Source organism: Bufo bufo, chromosome 2, assembly GCF_905171765.1.
Source record: "Bufo bufo chromosome 2, aBufBuf1.1, whole genome shotgun sequence".
In the NCBI taxonomy this organism is placed as follows: Eukaryota; Metazoa; Chordata; class Amphibia; order Anura; family Bufonidae; genus Bufo; species Bufo bufo.
This window is the reverse complement of record NC_053390.1, coordinates 457,845,355-457,869,945: the sequence shown is the minus strand read 5'-3', so window position 1 is coordinate 457,869,945 and position 24,591 is coordinate 457,845,355. Positions and strand designations below refer to the sequence as shown.

Genomic DNA, 24,591 nt, shown 5'->3' with positions numbered 1-24,591 from the left:
ATACTTAACTGTGCCACATATCATTATATTATTTAACTAAACATCTGCATTCTTCTCAGGTAGTTGACGATGTGGGTAACCAGACATCCTGTCGTCTAGCAGGGCTGAAACCAGGAACCGTTTATTTTGTTCAGGTTCGATGTAATCCTTTTGGAATCTATGGATCCAAGAAAGCAGGAATCTGGAGTGATTGGAGCAATCCGACTGCTGCATCTACTCCAAGAAGTGGTTAGTTTTATGTAATCCCATCATTTTGTCACATACATTATTTGAGTCACCATGCCCTGTACGTCTGGTACTGTATGTATAGTAGTTATTGAGAATTGGATTGTAACCTTATCATTTTAGATACAAAATCATTCCCTTTCTTTAAAACTAAAAAATTATTTCTTTGAATTCAATTTCTCTAGTCGTTTCTCAAACTTACTTATATATTTCTTCAGATGTGCAGCAAATCAGGAATCTCCTCTCTACTGAAACTGATGCAGTTTAATAATAGTAGGATATATTTTTTAATACTGGTGTATCGCCAGGTGGTATACCAATGTGTACCTTTAGGGTAGTATACAGTGTACTTATCAACATTATACATACACTTTGGTGAATATTATACCTATTGAGAAATTTAACTCACAGCCAATTATGTACAAAAAAATCTATAATTCCTTTGGAAAGTCTTCAGACCCTTTCACTTTTTTCACATTTTCTTATGTTGCAGCCTTGTGCTAAAATAAAAAAGAATTCAGGTTTTTCAGTTTTTTTTTCTCCATCTTTCTGCACTCAATAATGGTAGTGCAGGGATATATAAATTTTAACTGAAGGGATATTTGGAGTCGATAGTTTTTGCTAGCCAAAAGGCTTAGACGCACAAGGTCTCTGGTTTGGATAAGAAAAGCTAGTATAGGATATATAATTATTTAGGTAGTGTATTGAAATGTTTTAATCATGTTTTGGTTCAGCTTAAAGGTATTCACAGACTGTATGTGACCTCAATCGTAATGAAAAAAATAAAATAAAAATGGGACTCAGAGATTCATCAATATGTCATAGGTGTAGGTGCATAATAGCAGATTGTTTCCATCTTCTTTGGTTCTGCCCAAAAGTTAGCCAATTTTGTCAATTAGTGTATAAAAGATAGAATCTCAAGATACAAGTAACCTTTACTATTGAGCTTGCAATTCTTGGTGATTTAAATAGCTTGAAAAGGAGTTCCTCACAAAAGTGTTGTTCTTAGCGAGGCTAGTTAGAGTCCAGAAGTTGAATGTTGACTGAACCGCCAAAGTGGCAAAATTTTAAATATAAATTTTTATATGCCAATAATAAAAACCACAATAACTGGAGAAATGTCTGGTCTGATTGGCATGCTAACTAATGACTCTTTTTTATTATTATTATTATTATTATTATTATGAGAACCTGAAATTTCACTTGTGTGTTGTTTTAAGGAATGGCATACAAAACCATTGTCTAATGTACAGTATAGTAGTTATCCGTTCAGATTAAGGTTCTAATGCTCAGGGTTGGCATTGTCATGACTATTTTTTGGAAACATTTTGAGCAATTATTGTGAGAATGTTGACTTAGCGTATGGCATAATGTTATCATCCGTGTTGATGATATTTAGAGCAGATAGGGTTTTGCAGAGTTGGCTGAACACTTAATAGTCTACAGACTGCTCTTTATCCTAGTCAAGAATGTCTTAACTATGCTCCGACACCTGGTGTTCTTGCGAAAAGGCCAGTTTTCAAAATTATTTCCCAGTGGGGAAATACCTCTTGTTTTTTATACCTTATCTGGTGCCAGCAAATTTCAACAGGCCTCTGTTTCTTATTTATTAACTGATCTCCATGTTATTATTTTCCGGTTTTTATAATCCTGGATATAAACAGGATTTGAAGCAAACAGCTCTACTAACTCCCATGACAAGTTACTTAGAAATACACATGTATCTTTATTGAGTAGACTTCAAATTGAGCTGATGAAACATTTCTAAAGATATGATTTCTGACCACTAAGGCAAATCTAGATGAGTATTAAAATGATATTATTTATCTTGGGACTGTGCTGTTTATCCTGTACACAGATGTGATACGTTTCATGCAGACCTTTTATAAGATGAGGTTAATATCACCTGTGAGCTGCGGGATTTACCAGATGAATATAAAAATGTCTGTTATAAGTCTTACCGAAGTCACATTGCTGGTTTTGAATATCTGAGAAAAGCTATAGCCGTGTTTATGGATTGTATATCACCTCTTTTGACTTCTCTATTATTACTTGTTATGCAGCTTTCTTCAGATACTTGACCTCAGACAATAGCTGAGTGCTATAACATCAAATTTTACTTAATGTATTTTTCACCTTCATGACTAACATTGCTTGCGCATCTTGTACTGTTTATTTTTTTTGTTAACTCATATAAAAATATTCATTGGAAAATTACCATAACAATACGTGTTGAAAGAAACCTTTTTTGTAATTTTGGCGTAGAAAGGATAACTGGGGTATGTGATCCAAAGAGTGGGGAGCAAAATTCTACCCTACGTCGAGAGTTGAAGCAGTTTTTCGGATGGGTCAAGAAACATGCCTATGGCTGCTCAAACCTTAGCATCAAGTTGTATGACCAATGGAGAGTGTGGCTACAGAAATCGCACAAAACTCGGAACCAGGTAGGTAAGGCACACTTTATTACTCATTATATTTTATAACAGATAATAATTATCTGCTTAAGATGATATTTTCCTGGTTATGGATTTCCACATAATTTACAAAATTATAAGTAGACCAATAAAACAGATGATTCATTATATAATTCATTTTTCAATAATAATTATGTACAAGTAGATGAAAATTGTGTGTGTTGCCAGAAAGGTAGGATGATGAAGGTGTTAGAAGAGATAGTTCCTTTGGGTGGGAAAATCTTTTCTAGGGGGTTCTTCATTATAGAGTACTTTGGAATTGTAATAAAGTTGGATAGGTGGTGAATTTAAAGCAAATTGTAACAGCAATAAAACACTTCTGAGACACTGGTAAAGTTATCCATTATTTCATAAGCCATTTTGAAATGAATTACCATGAATTGTCATACATAGAGTTGAGAAGACACCTGGATGTCCGGGTTCGGCAGGTTCGGCCGAACTTGAAAAAAATTATTGGGTTCGGGACCCGAACTTGACCCCGAACCCCATTGAAGTCAATGGGGACCCGAACTTTTGAGCACTAAAATGGCTGTAAAAATGTCATGGAAAGTGCTAGAGGGCTGCAAATGGCAGCAAAATGTTCTTAAGAGCATGGCAAATGTTCTGCAAACAAATGTGGATAGGGAAATGAATTAAAAAAACATAAATGACCTTAAAAAAATAAAAATTAGGAATGATGTAGGAGGAAGAGGTTGAGGAGGCGGTGAATGGGTGGATGTGGCCATGTAGGCTCACGTGGCGGTCTAGGTCGAAGCGGCGGTGAAGGAGGAATAGGTAGCCAACACAGATGTGTGTTATTTAGCATTTTTTCATAGGGGTATCCACCAAAATATTGGGACATATAAAAAAAAAAAAAAGGAATAAGTGCACTTGAGTACAAGGATGGATGGTTGAGGCTGTTAGAACTGTCTATTCTGCACAAGGTACAGACAAGTCCTGAGGGATCCAAGCCTGTTCATTTTAATGAACGTGAGCTTGTCCACGTTGGCTGTGGACAGGCGGCTGCATCTGTCTGTAATGACACCTCCTGCCGCACTAATCACACGTTCAGAGAGTACACTGGCTGCAGGGCAGGCCAGCACCTCCAAGGCATACAGGGCAAGCTCTGGCCATGTGGACAATTTGGAGACCCAGAAGTTGAATGGGGCAGAACCATCAGTCAGTACGTGTAGTCGTGTGCACAGGTACTGTTCCACCATGTTGTTCAAATGCTGCCTCCTGCTAACACGCTCCATATCAGCAGTTGGGGCCGGCTGTTGCGGCGAGGTGACAAAGCTTTTCCACATATCGGCCATGCTAACCCTGCCTTCTGATGTGCTGGTGCTGACACAGCTGCATTGCGACCTCTTCCTCCTCCCCTGCCTTCGCCTTGTGCTTCCACTTGTCCCCCGAGGTCAGTCGGGATTGCTCTCATGAGCGCGTCTACCAGCGTGCGCCTGCAGTCGCGCGTCTTCTGATCATGCTCCAGTGAGGGAATCAAGGACAGCACATTGCCACCCAGTAGTCAGCACACGCTAAAATGTGGGCAACTCTGCAGTCGTTGCGCAGGCACTGCAGCATGTAGTCGCTCATGTGTGCCAGGCTGCCCAGAGGTAAGGACAAGCTGTCCTCTGTGGGAGGCGTATCGTCTGCGTCCTCCGTATCCCCCCAGCCACGCTCCAGTGATGGGCCTGAGCTGCGTTGGATGCCACCCCACTGTGAACATGCTTCATCCCCATCCTCCTCCTCATCCTCATCCTCCTCGCTCTCCAGTAGTGGGCCCTGGCTGGGTAAATTTGTACCTGGCCTATGCTCTTTCTGAGCCATTTCTAAAAGACTGGCCTGAAAGTGTTAGAGATGACCCCTCTTCCTCCTCCTCGTCTTGGGCCACATCCTCTTCCATTATCGCCCTAAGTGTTTTCTCAAGGAGACATAGAAGTGTTATTGTAACGTTGATAACGGCGTCATCGCCACTGGCCATGTTGGTGGAGTACTCGAAACAGCGCAACAGGGCACACAGGTCTCGCATGGAGGCCCAATCATTGGTGGTGAAGTGGTGCTGTTCCACAGTGCGACTCACCCGTGCGTGCTGCAGCTGAAGCTCCACTAGGGCCTGCTGCTACTCGCACAGTCTCCCTAGCATGTGCAAGGTGGAGTTCCACCTGGTGGGCACGTCGCATATGAGGCGGTGAGCGGGAAGGCCGAAGTTACGCTGTAGAGCAGACAGCCGAGCGGCGTCAGGATGAGAACGCCGGAAGCGCGCACAGACGGCCCGCACTTTACGCAGCAACCAAAAAGATGTACGTCTTACCCCAGATTTTGCAGTATATTAGAGCGTTTTTTCACCCCAGTAAGCAAAAAGATGTATTTCTGGCCTAAATGTGACAGTCACTTATGCACGTCTTATCCCAGATGTGCAGTATATCAGAGGGTTTTTTCACCCCAGTAACCAAAAAGCCGTATTTCTGGCCTAAATGTGACAGTCACCTATGCACCTATGCACGTCTTATCCCAGATGTGCAGTATATCAGAGGGTTTTTTCACCCCAGTAACCAAAAAGTCGTATTTCTGGCCTAAATGTGACAGTCACTTATGCACGTCTAATCCCAGATGTGCAGTATATTAGAGGGTTTTTTCACCCCAGTAAGCACAAAGATGTATTTCTGTCCTAAATGTGACACTCACTTATGCACGTCTAATCCCAGATGTGCAGTATATTAGAGGGTTTTTTGACCCCAGTAAGCACAAAGATGTATTTCTGGCCTAAATGTGACACTCACTTATGCACGTCTAATCCCAGATGTGCAGTATATCAGAGGGTTTTTTCACCCCGTAAGCAAAAAGATGTATTTCTGGCCTAAATGTGACACTCACTTATGCACGTCTTATCCCAGATGTGCAGTATATCAGAGGGTTTTTTCACCCCAGTAACCAAAAAGCCGTATTTCTGGCCTAAATGTGACACTCACTTATGCACGTTTTATCCCAGATGTGCAGTATATCAGAGGGTTTTTTCAGACCAGTAAGCTAAAATATGTATTTCTGGACTTACAGACATGCAGATAGCCTGTGCTGATGCACTATCGTTGAATAAAATGGCTGCCAATTATGTATTGATACTGACAAACTGAAGTTAAAAAAGTTCATTTTCAGCAGTAGTTGGTTCAGGGCAGGCTTAAAAAAATTGTGCACTGCACCCACAAAACACATTTGCTGTAGATCGCTGAGTAAAAAAAGCAGTTCTTGATAAGATTTCTCCCTGATCTCTCCCTCACAGCAGCTGCAGCCTCTCCCTACACTAATCCGAGCAGAGTGACGGGCGGCGCTACGTGACTCCAGCTTAAATTGAGGCTGGGTCACATGCTGCAGTTGGCCAATCACAGCCATGCCAATAGTAGGCATGGCTGTGATGGCCTTTTGGGGAAATAGTATGACGCTTGTTGATTGGCTGCTGTGCAGCCTTTCAAAAAGCGCCAAGAAAGCGCCAAACACCGAACCCGAACTTTTACGTAAATGTTCGAGTTCGGATCCGGGTGCCGAAAAAGCTAAAGTTCGCTCAACTCTAGTCATACATTTTTATTACAATACAACACATAGCAATTTAGCTTGCAAGATTATTGCTGATGCTGTGCCCAAGAGATGCACCTAGGTTTTAGAGAAGGAAAAAATATTTTTTTTTATCAGGCCTCAGATTAGACCCAAATCATTGTTAATGAGACCTCAGATGAAACCCCCAGTATTAATCAGACCTCAACTCAGACCCCAAATTTTAATCAGACTTCAGATGAGACCCCCAATTTTAATCAAACCTCAGCTCAGACCCAAGCTCAGACCCCCAATGTTAATCAGACATCAGATCAGACCTTCAATATTAATCATATCTCAGATCAACCCCCTCCATTCCAGCACCCTGCTTTGATCCTCCCTCAGGGCTTGGTTTTTATGACTGCAGTAGTGACATGCCCTAATGCCACACATGACTGCTGCAGACAATCCTGCCATATACCACCAAAATCATGACATCATAGCTGTAGTGGTATTGAGGACTGGAGTGGGGCTGCTGGAATACAGAGGGTTCAGAATGATGAATATAACTTTTTTTAAATTATTATTTTAATCCCTTCACTGAAAAAAATAATTTGAACAACCCCTTCAATAATTAAATACCTTACAACCCAAATATATTACATTGGCTATTTCACTGGATTGATCAAAAAGTTATAACGGTGGGAGTTTTTTTTTTTAATAGTATTTATTTATAAAAAACATTTCAAATGTAAAACAACATCACAAATCCCAAGGGGAGACACGAACAAGACACTTGAGCAACGAGTCCGAGTCCAGTACCCATACAATGATCATTGGCCGGGAGAACAAGTGTAGAGCAATGGCTTTGTTTCGATAATCCGTTCAGAAGTCCCTTAATGTTAAACGCATATTAATGAGCACAAGATCAGACAACCATCCACACACACATTCATACAACCTGGAGTTCCGAATTCCAGCACATAAAGTCAGATAGTACCCTGTGCACCCAACCACAATCCCCAAATCTGGTCAAATCTATCAGGAGTGTCCCTTGCTGCAAAAGTAAGTTTGTAGATCTGCAGGTCAGAGTTTATCAGTTGGATCCATGCACCCAGGGTGGGGATCTTTGGTGGTTTCCAGTTCAAAAGGATTGTTTTCCTCCCATAGAACATGAGTAGGCGGAGTAGCTTCCTTCCATATTTAGTAGGAACTATTTCCGACACTAATCCTAGCAGGCAGACTATAGGGGAGAGTATCCCTGGGAGCCCCAACTTTGAGGAGACAAAGTCACAGATCCCACTCCAGTACCGCTGCATCGCAGGACAAGACCATACCATATGAAATAAGGATCCTCTCGGCTCTCCGCACCTGGTGCAAGAAGGGTCTGGGAGTCTACTCATATGATACAGGCGGACTGGAGTGAGATAAACCCTATGTAGCCACTTAAGTTGAATAAGCTGATCACGGGCACTTATCACTGTGTTCTTCCATACAGAACTCAGTTCCTCCAGCTGAGATGTTTCCAGGTCTGGGATGTCATCCCTCCAACGCTCGAAGGAGCGCCTGAGCGGTGACTCCTGCTTTTTTATAATTTCAACATAGAACGATGAAATAGGTTTGTACGGTTGTTTCACCCGAGCCACCAATTCCATGGGGCCACATTTTAAACACAAGGACAAGGATTTAAATTGGGTCTCACAGGCGTGTCTCAGCTGGAGGTACCGGTAAAAGAATGTATGAGGCAATTTGTATTCCCTGCGCAGGCTTTCAAATGAGCAGAAGACCCCATCCACGTACAGCTGGGTAAGGTACTTCACACCCCTTAGAGGCCAGAATTCATAGCCAGATAAGTGGAACAGCTCCTGTAGCTGCTTATTGCGCCATAATGGTATGTATGGGAACCAGGTATCCCCTCCCTCACCCTCTGTATGCTTCAGCACAAATTGTTTCCAGGCCAATACTACCACTGCCATGGCTTCTGTGTAGTGTAGGACTGGAGTCCCTCCCCCCCGATGCACCAAGTTGGCTAGCGCCTCATAAGAGCCCACAAGAGCTGCCTCTAATACCACTGCAGGATTATTGGCATCTGCACTGATCCACCAAGAAGCATACACCAGTTGGGCAGCTATATAATACACATGCATGTCTGGTAGTCTCAACCCCCCCTGATTATAAAGGGCTTTCAAAGATTTCCTAGCAATGCGAGGGGACTGATGATTCCACAAAAAGGGGGAGACAATCTTATCTAGAGTGTAGAAGTGGGTATGGGGGATCTTTATGGAAGCTGCTCTTTAAAGATATAGAAGTTTTGGTAATATGGCCATTTTTATCATATTCTCTTTACCTATCGGGGTCAGTGGTAAATTTTCCAAAGCTTCCAGTTTACGAGTAATGTATTCCATAATGGGGACTACATTAAGCCGATGGAATTGTCTAGGGTCTCTGTGAATCTTAATCCCCAAATAGACGAAGCATTCTACTATCTTTAAACGCGACAGGGGGGTTATATCTATTGGATTTATCTCGTCTATTAAGCAGAGACTGGATTTACTCCAATTGACCTTGAGGCCCGAGAATTTCCCAAACCCGTCTATGGTATCCAAGAGTGCTTCCAATGATGGGCCTGCATCAGCTAGATACACCAGTAGATCATCAGCGTAAAGAGAATTCTTTTCCTGTATTCCCGCTATAGACCATCCCTCAATCAGCCCCGATCTGTGAACCAGTTGGGTCAGGGGTTCGATATCTAGGGCAAATAGCATAGGTGACAAGGGTCACCCCTGCCTAGTATCTCTATGCAGAGCGAAGGGGCGCGACAGGTACCCATTAACCCTGACCCTTGCCGTAGGGGCCTGGTACAGCAAATGCACCCACCTAAACGACTGGGGGAAACCCATCTCGCGCAACGTCTCCCACATGAAGTTCCATTCAACCGAGTTGAATGCCTTTTCGTTATCAAGGGATGCGATCACTCGGGATCCCGCATTGTCATGAGAGACCTGCAAGTTGGTAAACAGTCGTCTAAGGTTAATATCAGTTGTCTTACCCGGCATGAAACCCGATTAGTCGGGGTCAATCACAGACAGTATCACATCTCTGAGTCGTCTAGCGAGAAGTTTAGCTAGAATTTTTGCATCCACGTTCAAAAGGGAAATTGGTCTATAGGAGCTACACTGGTCCGGAGGTTTCCCTGGCTTATGAATTACCACAATGGTCGCCTCCATAAATGACGGGGGGAATCTGTTACTTTTCAACAACCTCTTGCTTTGCTTATCCACATCCGCCTTGTACCATTCTAGCGGGAAACCATCCGGACCAGGAGACTTCCCCACCATCATACTTCCTATGGCTGTCCTAACCTCCCCCTCCACAATAGGCGCGTCTAAAAAGGATCTATCTGATCGGGAGAGAGGTGTAAGCTGTACGTTCTTCAGAAACCCCTGAATATCACTAGTGTTGATCACGAATATTCGAATTTCTAATTTTTATCGCGAATATAGGTACTTCGAAAATTCGCGAATATTTCAAATATAGTTATATATATTCGTAATTTCGAATATTCAAATATTTTTTAAATGTTTTTTTCAAATATATATATTTTTTTTAAATCAGTACACATGATCCCCCACTGCTTCTAGCTTGTGGGCCAATAAGAAGGCTGCAATATACTTGACTTTAGGAGTAGTAGTGTTTGCGAATTTTGCTCTATATTCATTTGTTTATTATATTTGCTATATTGCTATATATTCTTGTTTTAGAATATTACGAATATTCGAAAAAACTAAGTTATAGCAATATAGAGAATATTCGCAAAAAATCGAATATAGAGCAATTTAGCTAATATAGTGCTATAATCTTCGTCTAATAGTTGTAAGTTGAAAAATTCGCAATGAAAAATTCTAATCCGAAAATTCAAATTCCGAAAATTCGCATATTACACAATCATTACCTTTCCGATTTTTCGAGTAAAAAAAAAAAATCGAGAATTTTTGAATTTTCAACGAAAATTCTACAAGATATTCGCGAAATATCGAGAATTCGAATGTGACCCCTGCCGCTCATCACTAAATATCACTAGCTGTATAGGGTGTTTTAGAGGTATATAGGTCAGAATAGTAGTAGGCAAATTGAGCGCAGATATCCTTCGGCTGGGAAACCTGGACACCCTCTGTATTGGTAATAAGGGATACCACTGTCTGCGGATTCTCTGTTTTCGCTAAGTCAGCCAAAGCCCTCTCGTTTTTGTCACCTTCCGAGAACACCAATTGTTTCTGGTACAATAACTTCTTCTGAGTATATTCCAATAAGTGAAGGTGATTTCTCCTCTGGGCCTCCTCCCACATCTCACGGGATTCTGGGCCAGGGTTCCGAGTATATTCACCCTCCTTAATAGCTATTTCTTCCTCTAGTTTGGTCCTAGTGCTGACTAGTTCTTTCCTATGCGAGGCAATGGCGTGTATAAGAGTACCGCGTTGCACCGCCTTGAAGGCCTCCCATTCAACGATTGGATTAGCTGACCCCTCATTAGAAGCCCAGTAATCCCCTGCTCCCTCCAAAGCTGCACAGGCTACAGGCAAGACCTCCAGCCACCTAGCATTGAGACGCCACTGCCTGTCTGGGGGTGCCAGCGGCATTGACAAAATCACCAGTAACGGGGCATGATCCGAAATACCCCTCGGGAGGTATTCCACCTTAGAAAGCCACGGCAAAAGCTCCCTGTTAACAAACACCAAATCAATATGGGTCAAGGCATCATAAGAGGCCGAGTGACAGGAATATTGGCGGTCACTGGGGCGAAGGAGTCTCCAACCTTCAGTCAGATCATGCGCGTCTGCCCAATTTACAAGTGACTTGTTATGCGAGACCCGGGGGCGGAAACTATCCGCGACCGGGTCCAGCAATGCATTGTAATCTCCCATCATGATTAGTGGGTCAGTTGGTAAAGTTGATACCTTTCCCATAATGTCATCCAGTACTCTTCTTTGAAAGGAAGGGGGGAATGTATATGTCCACCACTATACAGTCCCCTCCCCGTATTGCAGTGTGTACAATTACATAGCGCCCAGACAAATCTGTCTGCACGGAATGCAACTGAAAAGGGATCGATTTAGACACCAGAACAGAAACCCCCCCTAGCGTAATTACTATATACAGCGTGAAATGACGATCCCACCCAAGGATGCTTCAATGCCAATAACCTTTGGCCTCTCAAGTGGGTCTCCTGTAATAATACCACATCTGGGGAAAATTTCTTCAAGTAATTGAATACAAGAGATCTTTTCACCTTATCATTAAGTCCCTTGACGTTCCAGGAGATGAAGTTACAGGTAGCCATCATGTTACAAAGCCGACCACATACAACGCGGGAATCCTAGGGCATCCAGGCCAGACACTCACACACTCATACCACAAGACAACACACCAACACACGAAACAGATAAAGCAAACAAATGAGTAACAGGTGAAGTAATTCCCTTAGAAACTCCCCCCCCTGCCCAGACCACCCAACCTATCTGAGCCCAGTAACCCGAACTAAATACTAATATCTTCCTAACGGAAAAATGGGGCGACCCGTTCTTAACACTGCAACTCGCAGAGTAAACTGAACTAACCCCTGGAAAGTGGAACAGTTTTGCCGAACACAGCCCCTCACTATGTTTTGGCCATCTTCAAAAACTGTAGACAGGATCTCACCATCTGATAGATCCTATATATTCAGCCCCTCCGGTCGACCCAGTCAGATGTTTCCTCAGGAGTGGAAAAGAACCTTGCCGTATCGCCGTCCTGTACTACGTCCCCTCACTGCTGTGAACTGTCTCCTCTGCTTCTGGACGTCCGAGGAGAAGTCCGGGTAGAAGGATATCCTCGTATTATCGAAGCGAATGTCCTTCAGGCGACGAGCTGCTGCAAGCACCGCGTCTCGGTTCCTATAATTCAGGACTTTGAGGATGAAAGGACGTGGCGGGGCCCCAGGTGGTGAAGGTTTGGTGGGTATCCTGTGAGCCCGCTCCACCGCAAAGGTCGCGGATAGGTTAATGGGGGACAGGGTTTGCTTAATGAGGTGTTCCGCAAAGTCCTCCGGGGATTGATCCTCCACCCTTTCAGGTAGCCCCATAATACGGATATTGTTCCGCCTGTTACAGTTTTCTGCGTCTTCCACCTTCGCCATCAAAGCTTTGACTTGTAGTTGGAGCGTTTGGACATTATTATCGCCACGCTGCGTCATATCCTCCACTCACCCAACCTCCTTTCCACCTCTGCGGTTCTTTCACGCACCTTGTCAATGTCATGTCTGAGGTGGGTTAGGTCTGCCTGAACATGGTCTATTTTAACCGTGAGAGTCGTCTGACAGTTCGTAATGGCAGCCATTATTTTAGCAAGATCTACCTCCGCCTGTTCAGTAGGGCCACCGCCCCCCTGCGCCTCTGTCTGACTCATAGTATCCACCAACAACTTGGGAGAAAGAGAAGCTCCAGTAGTGCCTGTTTTACGGCCCATATAGAGGACGTTAACACTCTTATTATATAGGTAATAGTCCCTCAGGTATAGAGTGTAAGTAGACACAGGGTCGCCAGTATAGGCAGATGCGGTCGCCAGAGGATGTCAAGGGGGTACCGCCAGAATCCAACACTGCAATCACTGGGGTGTCAGCTCCTCCGGGTACAGCAGTGTGCTAGTCTCCCCCACGTTGGTGCTTAAGTGGTGCCTGTGCTTCCCTGCAGTCCCTTCTGTGGGGTATGCTGGTGCCGGACCGTGGCACTGTCACTGACCTGGTCTATTCAGGAGCCTCCCTCGGTGGTCGCTTGGCCCAGGAAGAAGAGACCTAAAGGCTACTGCCTGCGACCTGTCTCGGCACTGCAGAGGCTGGTCCGATGCTGGCTGGAGGACCGCTGAGGAGGCGGGAGCCGCGGCGGTAATGGCGCCCTTGAAGGAGAACGCACGCAAATCTGTTGGGAGGTGCCGGCTCTGCAAGTAAGTACCGGATCGCTGCGCTCTCCACTTTCTGCCGTTCCCGCAGGTCTGCCGTGTCCAGGAGGGTCTCCTTCGGCACTCCGATGTCTCGGGCTTGCACAGGAGAACCCAGGCGGTGGAGCACCCGGTCAGCACAATGGCTACTCCGCTAGGCCGTGTACCGGCGGACGCGCTGGGTTCGCGGTAGGTCTCCAAGGGGCGGATTTCGGACAGGGATCGCACTGCAGCTCCCAGGGCGACTCAGGGGTCTGTTGGGGTAAAATAGCGGTGTTGGGATCACTGATGGCCAGGATATCCACAGGATTTTGCAGGAGCTGAGGCTGTGTGGGCCTTACGCCATGTCAGTCAGGCCATGCCCCCCCATAACGGTGGGAGTTTAACTGCTGGAACTCCGCTGATAGAATGGGAAGCCGGAATTAGTGGAACAGCATGAATGTGTGGTCATGACAACCTCTATGGTTGTGAAAAAAACAGGTGAATACAGTGCAAATCCTCTGTTCTATGAATTGATAGGGATTCCAATGGTCTGAATCCCACTGGTCTAACATTTATTACCTATCCAGGGCTACCCCTTTAAATGGATATTTTCCTTCTTTATTCATAGCATGTTCATTTGAATTGGTCAATTTTTTTTGTAACATTGTTTATAAGGTTGAAAAAAGACATTTGTCCATCCAGTTCAGCCTGTTATCCTGCAAAATGATCCAGAGAAAGGCAAAAAAACAAACAAACTGTGAGATAGAAGCCAATTTTCCTCAATTTAGGGGGAAAAAAATCCTTCTCGACTCCAATCAGGCAATCAGAATAACTCCCTGGATCAACGACCCATCTCTAGTAACTATAACCTATAATATTATTACACTTTAGAAATACATCCAGGCTCCTCTTGAACTGTTTTAGTGGATTCACCATCACCACCTCCTCAGGCAGAGAGTTCCATAGCCTCACTGCACTTACTTAAAGAATCCTATTCTATGTTTGTGTGGAAACCTTCTTTCCTGTAGATGCAGAGAATGTCTCCTTGTCACAGTCACAGTCCTGGGGATAAATAGATGATGGGAGAATTCTCTGTACTTCCCCATTATATATATATATATATATATATATATATAGAGAGAGAGAGAGAGAGAGAGAGAGAGAGAGTGAGAGAGGGTTATTATATCTCCCCTCAGTTGTCTTTTTTCTAAAATGGATAACCCTAATTTTGATAATCTTTCTGGGTACTGTAGACCACCCATTCCAGTATGGACACTGTACACAGTACTCCATGTGTGGTCTGACTAGTCATTAGTAAAGTTGCAGGACTACGTTCTCATCAAGTGCATCTATGCCCCTTTTGATGTAACCCATTATCTTATTGGCTTTGACAGCAGCTGCCTGACACTGGTTTCTACAGCTTAGTTTGCTGTTCACTAAAAGTCCTTTTCCATCTCAGTGTTACCCAGTGTTTTACAATTTAGTATGTACTGGTGTATTTTTCTTTCCCATGTGCATAACCTTACATTTGTCAGTGTTAAACCTCATCTGCCACTTTTCTGCCCCAGCCTACAATCTATCCAGATCCATCTGTAGTAGTATACTGTCCTCTTCCATTTTAATTACTTTAGTGTCATCTGCAAAAATTGATATTTTACCATGCAACCCTTTAACAAGATAATTAATAAATATATTGAAGAGAATAGGGCTTAATACTGACCCCTAGTGACAGTGACCCAATCTGAGTGTGTGCCATTATTAACCACCCTCTGTTTTCTATCAATGAGCCAGTTACTTACCCACATACAGACATTTTCTCCCAGTCTGAGCATTCTTATTTTATATACTAACCTTTTATGTGGTACAGTATCAAATGCTTTGGAGAAGTCAAGATATACGACATCCATTCATTCACCGCAGTCAAGTCTAGAACTGAACTTCTCATAGAAACTGAATAAATTAGTTTAACATGACAGATCCCTCATGAAGCCATGATATGACCTTATTTGCTTATTTTTATTGAGGTATTCCAGGATAGCATCTCTTAGAAAACCTACAAACAGTTTATCCACGACAGATGTTAAACTGTCACGGTGGAGAGTGGGGGAAACCCCCACCATACAATGTAGGGAATTTGGGAAAGCAATTAGGCCTGGATGCTGGGATCAGGGAGCAGGTAACATCCTATAGCGTCCCTAATCCTCACCCTGACCTCCTAACCGCATGAGCGAACCCAGATGGTAGGAGGGCTCATGCACCGGAACCTCAGACCATAACTGGCCCTGATGATCCCTGGGGTAAAAGGTCAGAAAAAGGAGACGACCAGTTCATCCACAACACGGATGCACCGGAGTATCCAGCAGGCCTAGGTGCAAGGAGGGGAGCAGACAGTAAGCAGAGGACAAACTCGATAAGTAAGTGTCCTGTGGCAGAAAGACGACAGACCACAGGACCACAATGTCACTTACCTGCCCACAACATCTGAAAGGAACAAGTTATCCGCACCACAACCACTGTATCCTGTGAAAAGCACTGAAGCCCAAACACACAAATCTGGACTCAGTACCAACACCAAACATAGGAGCAGTAGTAACTGCCTGGACCACCATGCAGCAAGATGCATGGCGGACCCAGACAGTGCTGCTTAACAGAGTTGTAGATCCCCCTCCGAGGAACCCAAGGGACTCCCTTCCGGAGGTACAGACAAACAGGAGCAATGTCAAACAATCATGCTGGACTACAAACACCAAATAGACCAGACATGGAACACCAAATGACATACAACAAACACCCTGTAAATCACACACCATACTCAAAACAACAAGTGAGGATAGGTAAAGGAATAGAAACAAATGGAAGACAAGGGGATGACATTGCAGATGACATCGATGTCAAACTAGGATGGCCCACAAGAAAGGAGCAAGCTCCTTCTCATACAAAGGCAGACATAACAATGATCTCAGTCTCACAGCAACGGTATATGAAGAGACCTGAGGCAACACCCAGCTCCACCTTGCTCACACCTTAACCCCGTGCACACCAGAAAAGAAGGGCAGCAGCCTTAAAGGGAAAGTACACACACATGCAATACAACAACACGTTGCCACCGGCAACCAGCATGCGCGGAGAAAGTGTCACAGCAAACTACCTCCAAGCCGTGACATAAACTTACTGGCCAATAGTTTCCGGGCTCTGTTTTTGCCCCCTTTTTAAATATTGACACAACATTTGCTAAGCGCCAATCCTGTGGAACACTCCCTGTTCATATAGAGTCCTTAAATATCAGAAATAAAAGTCTTCTCATTGCTGTCTGAACCTCCCCCCTCATCACTCTGTAAAGGGCTGACACCTTCAGATTTATACTTTTTACCATTTATCTAATTTAAGAACATTTTAGGGTTATTTTTACTCTCTTTGACAATTCATCTCTCTGTCTCCAGTGTGGCTGCTTTGATTTGTCTTTTACATATTCAATTTTTTTCCTTATATTTTTTGTAGAAGAAATTTTGTTTTCTGTGCAGAAAACATGCTTTATTTTCGAAATCATAACCACTCCATGAGTGACACGATAATCTCTGTTCCCTTCTGCTGCTGGCACTGGGGTGATCACTCTGGTTTGGTTTCAAGTCACTATACTCCCTTATTGAGGTGGTGGGAAATGTAATAAGTTTTGAAAATCCTTCAGGGCAGCAAAATGTTAACTCTATAAGTATTTCCTTACATATTACCTGCATTCAATTCTTCTGTCACGAAGGTTTCATTTTTACTTTACCTTTAAAGATTTCAATCATCCTCAAGGACAAATGTATTTTTTTATGTTTAGTTTCTGAGGGTGAGGAATGTGATGTAGCTGAAGGGCTTCGGAGGATAACAGCAAGGATTAGGCATGGGGTACATAGTAACTTCATAGCATTTCGAGCTACATTTACCACTTTGCTTGTTTGTGTTGAGGTGACAAGTTAATCTCCCTGGTATGGGCGTCTGAATGGCTCTAGGGACCATTCTCATGGAATCAATGGAATCAGACTCCTACATGGTTTTCAACTTACCCAAGAGCTTTATCAGATCCTACATCAATGGTTGCTTTATATTGCAAGCATGAGTCTTGAATCATAAGTTTACATTATCATCCATAAGACATCCATAAGACGTTTCACATGCAATACTACGATTCTTTATTATTAGCCACATTTATGGAAACCATTGCTGATAAATGATAGACATGTTGCCTCCAGATTTCTACTGGCAAATAGAGATTACGTTTATCAGCCATAAGTTTCATTACTTTCTAAGTAGCAGTTTTAATAAGATTTTAAAAAAATACAGTATTTTCCATATTGTAATGAATTGCTGCTGTAAATTGCATGTAGTGGAATTTTATCTGAATTGAATAAAAGTATAAATATCTTCTATCATATGTTTGCTGGCCTTGTCAAAAATGGAACAAGATCTGGCCAGTCATTAAAAAAATAGCAGAACGTACTGAACATAAAGACATTGTGATTCTTGAAAATTATAGTATGTTTAATAAAGTAGGCAGAACAATCAGAACACAAATTCCATCCTCTGTGAATCATTACAGACGGTGAGAACTGAAATAACCGCACAATATAAAAGTTCTTAGATATTAATTACCCCATTTACTCTTATTTGTAGAAAATGCAGACTGCTGTCACCAAAAAGGATATAAAAGCTTTTGTTCCTATAATTTTTATAGCTATGTTACATTAACTAATGGACACAGTAACTTCAGAAAATCACTAGGGAGTAACTATAGTGGAGTGCAACTCTAACAGACGAGTAAACAAAATAGACACTCAAAGATGAAAACAGCCAAACTGATGCCTCTGGCCCAAAATACTAAAAAGCAACCCTAAAAATAGGTGGTAAAACATAATACTTAAATGTTAAGAATATCAAAATGGGACACCCTCGCCCACACTTATATCATGCCTTAACGCCACAAATTCTAGGACAGGAGAGTCTGGCACTTGTTAACTCTTATCTTTTCCTATAATTTGTTGTATGATCCACTCTTTTTTGCTTGCATCTCATGCTGTAGATAGGGGCCTTGGATAGATTTGAATTTACAAAGTGGAGAGCTTACATTAGGTAAAACTCCCCTTACCGTATGTCCCATGCCAGCAACATGGTCTACTTTTGTAGAATGAATTTTAAAACAAAAGTGAGGTGGGGTTTCCTATCTTTTGTATTGAAATAGTTATCATTTCAAAAATATTTTCATGTTAAAGTATGACATGAACGCATCAATTACACTCACAACGATCAAAGTGCATCACATAGTCATCATAGTTGTCATTTTTAACTTATTTTTAAATCTGTTTGGACGTAATGGAATAGTAAAATGTAAAATGCAATGCTTCAGTGACTGCTTTGGGACATGCTCACTCTGAAAAAAACCTAAAAGTCTATATACTTTTATGACGTGAAATAAAATGTCATATTTAGAAAGCCAATGCATGTACCTATGTTTGTTGCTGTGGGAACCTGATGTTATGCCAAATTCACTCGGTTATTGCTGGTGAGAAGTGCCGTTTATGGTTGTGGGAGAGCTATTTCACCTTTTAAAAATGTCTTGTATATTTTGCTTTCGGATTTCTGATACATACCATGCCCTAATTGCTGCCTATAAACCTACGAGGCCTTCTCAGAGATGAATACCCCATAATATACATGCTTTTATAAGACCATAAAGAGTTGAGTTACTGGGATGTTAAGCAGTTACACAATCTCTCTTATTTATATAATGTCCTTTTCAGTGGTTAAAGGTGCCATCCCACGAAGTCAGTAAGAAAACATAGTTTGCTAAGGAATGTAAAGTAACAACATCCCAATTTTCCATTACTGTAATTGTAATATGCAAATAGTTTTTGGACTCAGGTTAATATCTAGAATTTAACAGTAGAGATGGCCTTGCGATTCTCCTGGTGGCTGCAATATACCTGTTGCCCCAAATAAACAGAGTGGTGTGATATAACTGTTGTGGAAAAAAAAAAGAGGAGTATGATATACCTGCTTCCACAAAATACTGATTAAGGGGTTTGAAATATCTGCTTCCACCAAATATTGATTGAGGGCTACGATATACCTGCATCCACAAAATACTGATTAAGGGGTTCGATATACCCGTTTCCACTAAATATTGAGGCCTGCGATATATCTGCTTCCACAAAATACTGATTAAGGGGTTTGATATACCTGCTTCTACAAAATACTGATTGAGGGCTGCGATATACCTGCTTCCACAAAATACTGTTTGAGGGCTGCAATATACCTACTTCCACAAAATACTGATTAAGGGGTTTGATATACCTGCTTCTACAAAATACTGATTGAGGGCTGCGATATAACTGCTTTCACAAAATACTGATTAAGGGGTTTGATATACCTGCTTCCACAAAATACTGATTGAGGGCTGCGATATACCTGCTTCCACAAAATACTGATTAAGGGGTTTGATATACCTGCTTCCACAAAATACTGATTGAGGGCTGTGATATAACTGCTTCCACAAAATACTGATTAAGGGGTTTGATATACCTGCATCCACAAAATACTGATTGAGGGCTGTGATATACCTGCTTCCACAAAATACTGATTAAGGGGTTTGATATACCTGTTTCCACTAAATATCGATTGAGGCCTGTGATATACTTGCTTCCACAAAATACAGATTAAGGGGTTTGATATATCTGTTTCCACCAAATATTGATTGAGGCCTACGGTATACCTGTTTCCACAAAATACTGATTAAGAGGTTTGATATAACTGCTTTCACAAAATACTGATTAAGGGCTGCGATATACCTGCTTCTACAAGATACTGATTAAGGGGTTTGATATACCTGTTTCCACCAAATATTGAGGCCTGCGATATATCTGCTTCAACAAAATACTGATTAAGGGGTTTGATATACCTGCTTCTACAAAATACTGATTGAGGGCTGCAATATACCTGCTTCCAGAAAATACTGATTAAGTGGTTCGATATACCTGTTTTCACTAAATATTGATTGAGCCTGCGATATACCTGCTTCCACACAATACTGATTAAGGGGTTTGATATACCTGCTTCCACAAAATACTGTTTGAGGGCTGCGATATTCCTACTTCCACAAAATACTGATTAAGTGGTTTGATATACCTGCTTCCACAATATACTGATTAAGGGCTGCGATATACCTGCTTCCACAAAATACTGATTAGGTGGATTTATATACCTTCTTCCACAAAATACTGATTAAGGGGTTTGATATACCTGTTTCCACCAAATATTGATTGAGGCCTGCGATATACCTGCTCCCACAAAATGCTGATTAAGGGGTTTGATATACCTGCTTCCACAAAATACTGATTGAGGGCTGTGATATAACTGCTTCCACAAAACTCTGATTGAGAGCTACAATATACCTGCTTCCACAAAATACTGATTAAGGGGTTTGATATACCTGCTTCCACAAAATACTGATTGAGGGCTGCAATATACCTGCTTCCACAAAATACTGATTAAGGGGTTTGATATACTTGCTTCCACAAAATACTGATTGAGGGCTGCAATATACCTGCTTCCACAAAATATTGATTAAGGGATTTGATATACTTGCTTCCACAAAATACTGATTGAGGGCTGCGATATACCTGCTTCCACAAAATACTGATTAAGGGTTTTGATATACCTGCTTCCACAAAATACTGATTGAAGGCTACGATATACCTGCTTCCACAAAATACTGATTAAGGAGTTTGATATACCTGTTTCCACCAAATATTGATTGAGGTCTGCGATATACCTGCTTCCACAAAATACAGAATAAGGGCTGCAATATACCTGCTTCCACAAAATACTGATTGAGGGCTACAATATACCTGCTTCCACAAAATACTGATTAAGGGGTTTGATATACCTGCTTCCACAAAATACTGATTGAGGACTGCAATATACCTGCTTCCACAAAATACTGATTAAGGAGTTTGAAATACCTGCTTCCACAAAATACTGATTAAGGGGTTTGATATACCTGCTTCCACAAAATATAGATTGAGGGCTGTGATATACCTGCTTCCACAAAATATTGATTAAGGGGTTTGATATACCTGCTTCCACAAAATACTGATTGAGGGCTGCGATATACCTGCTTCAAAAAAATACTGATTAATGGGTTGGATATACCTGCTCCCACAAAATACTGATTAAGGGGTTTGATATACCTGCTTCCACTAAATATTTATTAAGGGGTTTGATTTACCTGCTTCCAGAAAATACTGATTGACGACTGTGATATACCTGCTTCCACAAAATACTGATTGAGGGCTACAATATACCTGCTTCCACAAAATACTGATTGAGGGCTGCAATATACCTGCTTCCACAAAATACTGATTAAGTGGTTTGCTATACCTGCTTCCACAAAATACTGATTGAGGGCTGCGATATACCTGCTTCCACAAAATACTGATTAAGGGGTTTGATATACCTATTTCCACCAAATATTGATTGAGGCCTGCGATATACCGGCTTCCACAAAATACAGATTAAGGGGTTTGATATACCTGTTTTCAACAAATATTGATTAAGACCTGCGATATACCTGCTTCCACAAATGCTGCTCTTCTCTAGGAAATTAGGCACAGGGTAATTTTGAAAATCACAGGCGGAGGAAGAGGCAGGCCGTTCCGCAGGGGTGGTAGGGGTTGCGAAGGTACACCATCCATTCCCAGACCTTACCGAGGCGCAGCCATTCTTGACATCGAATGAGGAAGAGGAGGTAGCAACGGCTGCCACCGAGTGGTCTGAAAATAGTACCCAGAACAGCCCAAGGAGGGAGGTCCCCGCTGTTTCTGCCTACTCTGATGTCTCAAATGTCAGTGGTGGTGAAGGTGACGATGATGACGTGTCGATGGACTTCACGTGGGTGCCCACAAGAGAGGAAGAGGAGGGGAGTTCAGAGGGAGGGACGGAGCAGCAGAGAGGGAGGAGAAGCAGGCAGAGCTCACAGGGCACAGTAGGCATAAAGTAGACTTCAAATGTATCTGGAGCGAGCCATTCACCATGCACGGTCACTTCTGGCGCTCCCAGGACACCGGAACATGGCTCCATAGTGTGGGCTTTTTTTAACGTGTCAGCTGCTGACAATAGTGTTGCTATCTGCTGCCTGTGCTGCCAACGCATTAGTCGCGGTAAGCCCAACACTCACCTAGGGACGACCGCCTTAAGAAGGCACCTGGCCTCCCATCACCGAGCCCAGTGGGAGCAACACCTTTAGAACCCATAAAGGCACTCTCCCAGCGCACCACGTCCTGCTTCTACTCCTTCTTCTTCTCCTCTCTCCTCCCATTTTTCCTCCACTCCACTCCACTTTCCATAGTGCCTTCGTCGCATTCATCTGGCAAAAGGCAGGTTTCCGTGGCCCAAATGTTTGAGCGTAAAAAGTAACGCCGGATAACCCTCTTGTCCAATGGCTGACCGCTGGCTTGTCGGAACTGCTAGCCCGCCAACTACTGCCATAGAAACTGGTGGACTTGGAGGCCTTTAGAAAATTTGTGGCCATTGGTACACCGCAGTTGAAGGTCCCTGGAAGGAAATATTTATCCTAGAGGGGCATCCCAGAGCTATATGGCCACGTTCAGCGACAAGTGAATATATCTCTGGCACACAGATACATCTGACCACAGACACGTAGTCTAGCAAACATGGGCAGGGAAGATACATAACTTTTACTGCCCACTGGGTAAACCTTCTGATAGCTGTCAAGCATGTAACCCGTGGCTCCTGTGTGGATTTAGTGTTACCAATTGCATGCAGGCCTGCCTCTTCTTCTCCTCCTCCTACTTCATCCTCCGTCTCCTCCTCGGCTGACTCCTCCTTTTCCATTGCTACCGCCTTTTCCGCTGTGCCCTCCAAGCTCCCCAGAACCTAATCGACTTTGCCATGCTGTTCTGCGGCTGTTGTGCCTGGAAGCCAAGAGCCACACCGGTCTTGCACTGCTTTCAGCTCTGCAGTCACAGGCCGATCAGTGGCTAACCCCGTTTAATTTGACAGTTGGTAAAGTGGTGTGCGACAACGGTGCAAATCGGCTGAGCGTGCTGAAACAGGGCAAAATGACACACGTGCTGTGCATAGCACATGTCTTGAACTTAGTTGTGCAGCAATTCGTTGCCAAATACCCCGGGGTCCAGGACGTCTTGCGGCAGGCCAGGAAAATCTCTGGTCATTTTAGAAGATCTTACACGGCCATGACTCGCCTTGCTGACATTCAGTGGTGACACCACTTACCCGTCAGACGTCTGTTTTGTGACAGCTCGATGCGCTGTAACTCCACCTTGTATATGCTTGATAAGCTGCTCCAGCAGCAATGTGCCGTTAACGACTACCTGTGCGAGCTAGGCAGCAGGACAGGTTCTGGGGAGCTTGGTTTCTTTTCACTGCGCCAGTGGCTGCTCATGCGGCCATTTGATGAGATCACCAAACTGGTCAGTCGCAGCCAGGAAGCCATCAGTGACATCGTACCTTATGCCTTCTTTCAGGAGTGTGCATTGCGTCATGTCATTGATCAAGCTGTCGAGGAGCAGGAGCAGGAAGATGAGGAAGTCGCAATGCTGAATGAATTCCCAGGGAGGATACTCCATCTGAGACAAGTCAGCAGGAGTCTGAAGAGGAGGAGGATGGTGGCTGCGGGGAGGAGGAGCAAGAAGAGCAGGCTTTGAGGGTGTCTTTAAACTTTTCAGGGATCCCTGGTGTTGTCCGTGGCTGGGGGGAGGAGTGGGAGGATGACATTCTCCTGGGAGATGAGCAGGAGCCAGGGCGCTCCACCGCTTCTAATTTAGTGCAAATGGGGGCCTTCATGCTCCATTGTTTGAAGAGGGACCCTGTATAAAAAGCATAAAGGGCAAGGACCAGTACTGGGTGGCAACGTATTTAGACCCCCGGTACAAACACAAGATGGCGAACATGTTACCAGCATCACAGAGGGCTGGCAGAATGTAGAATTTCCAGGCCTTGCTGCAAGAGATGCTGCATTCTGCTGTTGCGGGCGCTGGCAGAGGAATTTACACACACAGCGAAACTGTTGTGGGTACGAATCCTACCGCGCCTGCAAGAAGAGGGCGGTTTGAAGATGTGTTGGTCACTTCAGATATGAGATGATTCTTTCAGCCAACCCATCGACAGCCGCCCTCCAGATCCAGCCTCAGGGAACGTCTAGACCGACAGGTTTCCAACTACATTGGGTTAATGGCCGAAGTGGACTCTCTGAGAAGCAAGGAACCCCTGGACTACTGGGTGTGCAGGCTTAACCTGTGGCCAGAACTGGCACAATTTGCCATGGAACTCTTGGTTTGCCCTTCGTTGAATGTCCTGTCCGAAAAGACATTCAGCGCAGCAGGGGGGATCGTGACCGTTAGGCGCACTCTCCTAGCTC

The 24,591-nt window shown here is 43.4% G+C and overlaps 1 protein-coding gene across 6 annotated transcripts in view; it reads left to right on the top strand.

Moving 5' to 3' along the window:
* The window catches only part of CRLF1 (cytokine receptor like factor 1), a 123,935-nt gene that overhangs the window by 75,096 nt on the left and 24,248 nt on the right, over positions 1–24,591 (top strand). For 4 of the 6 annotated variants that reach the window (XM_040417629.1, XM_040417624.1, XM_040417628.1 and 1 more), the window contains 2 exons: positions 60–228; positions 2,491–2,673. In XM_040417629.1, the coding sequence (XP_040273563.1) occupies positions 60–228; positions 2,491–2,673 (352 nt within the window). The remainder of the gene's footprint in view (positions 1–59; positions 229–2,490; positions 2,674–24,591) is intronic. The other 2 variants (XM_040417625.1, XM_040417627.1) reach the window with 1 other exon arrangement.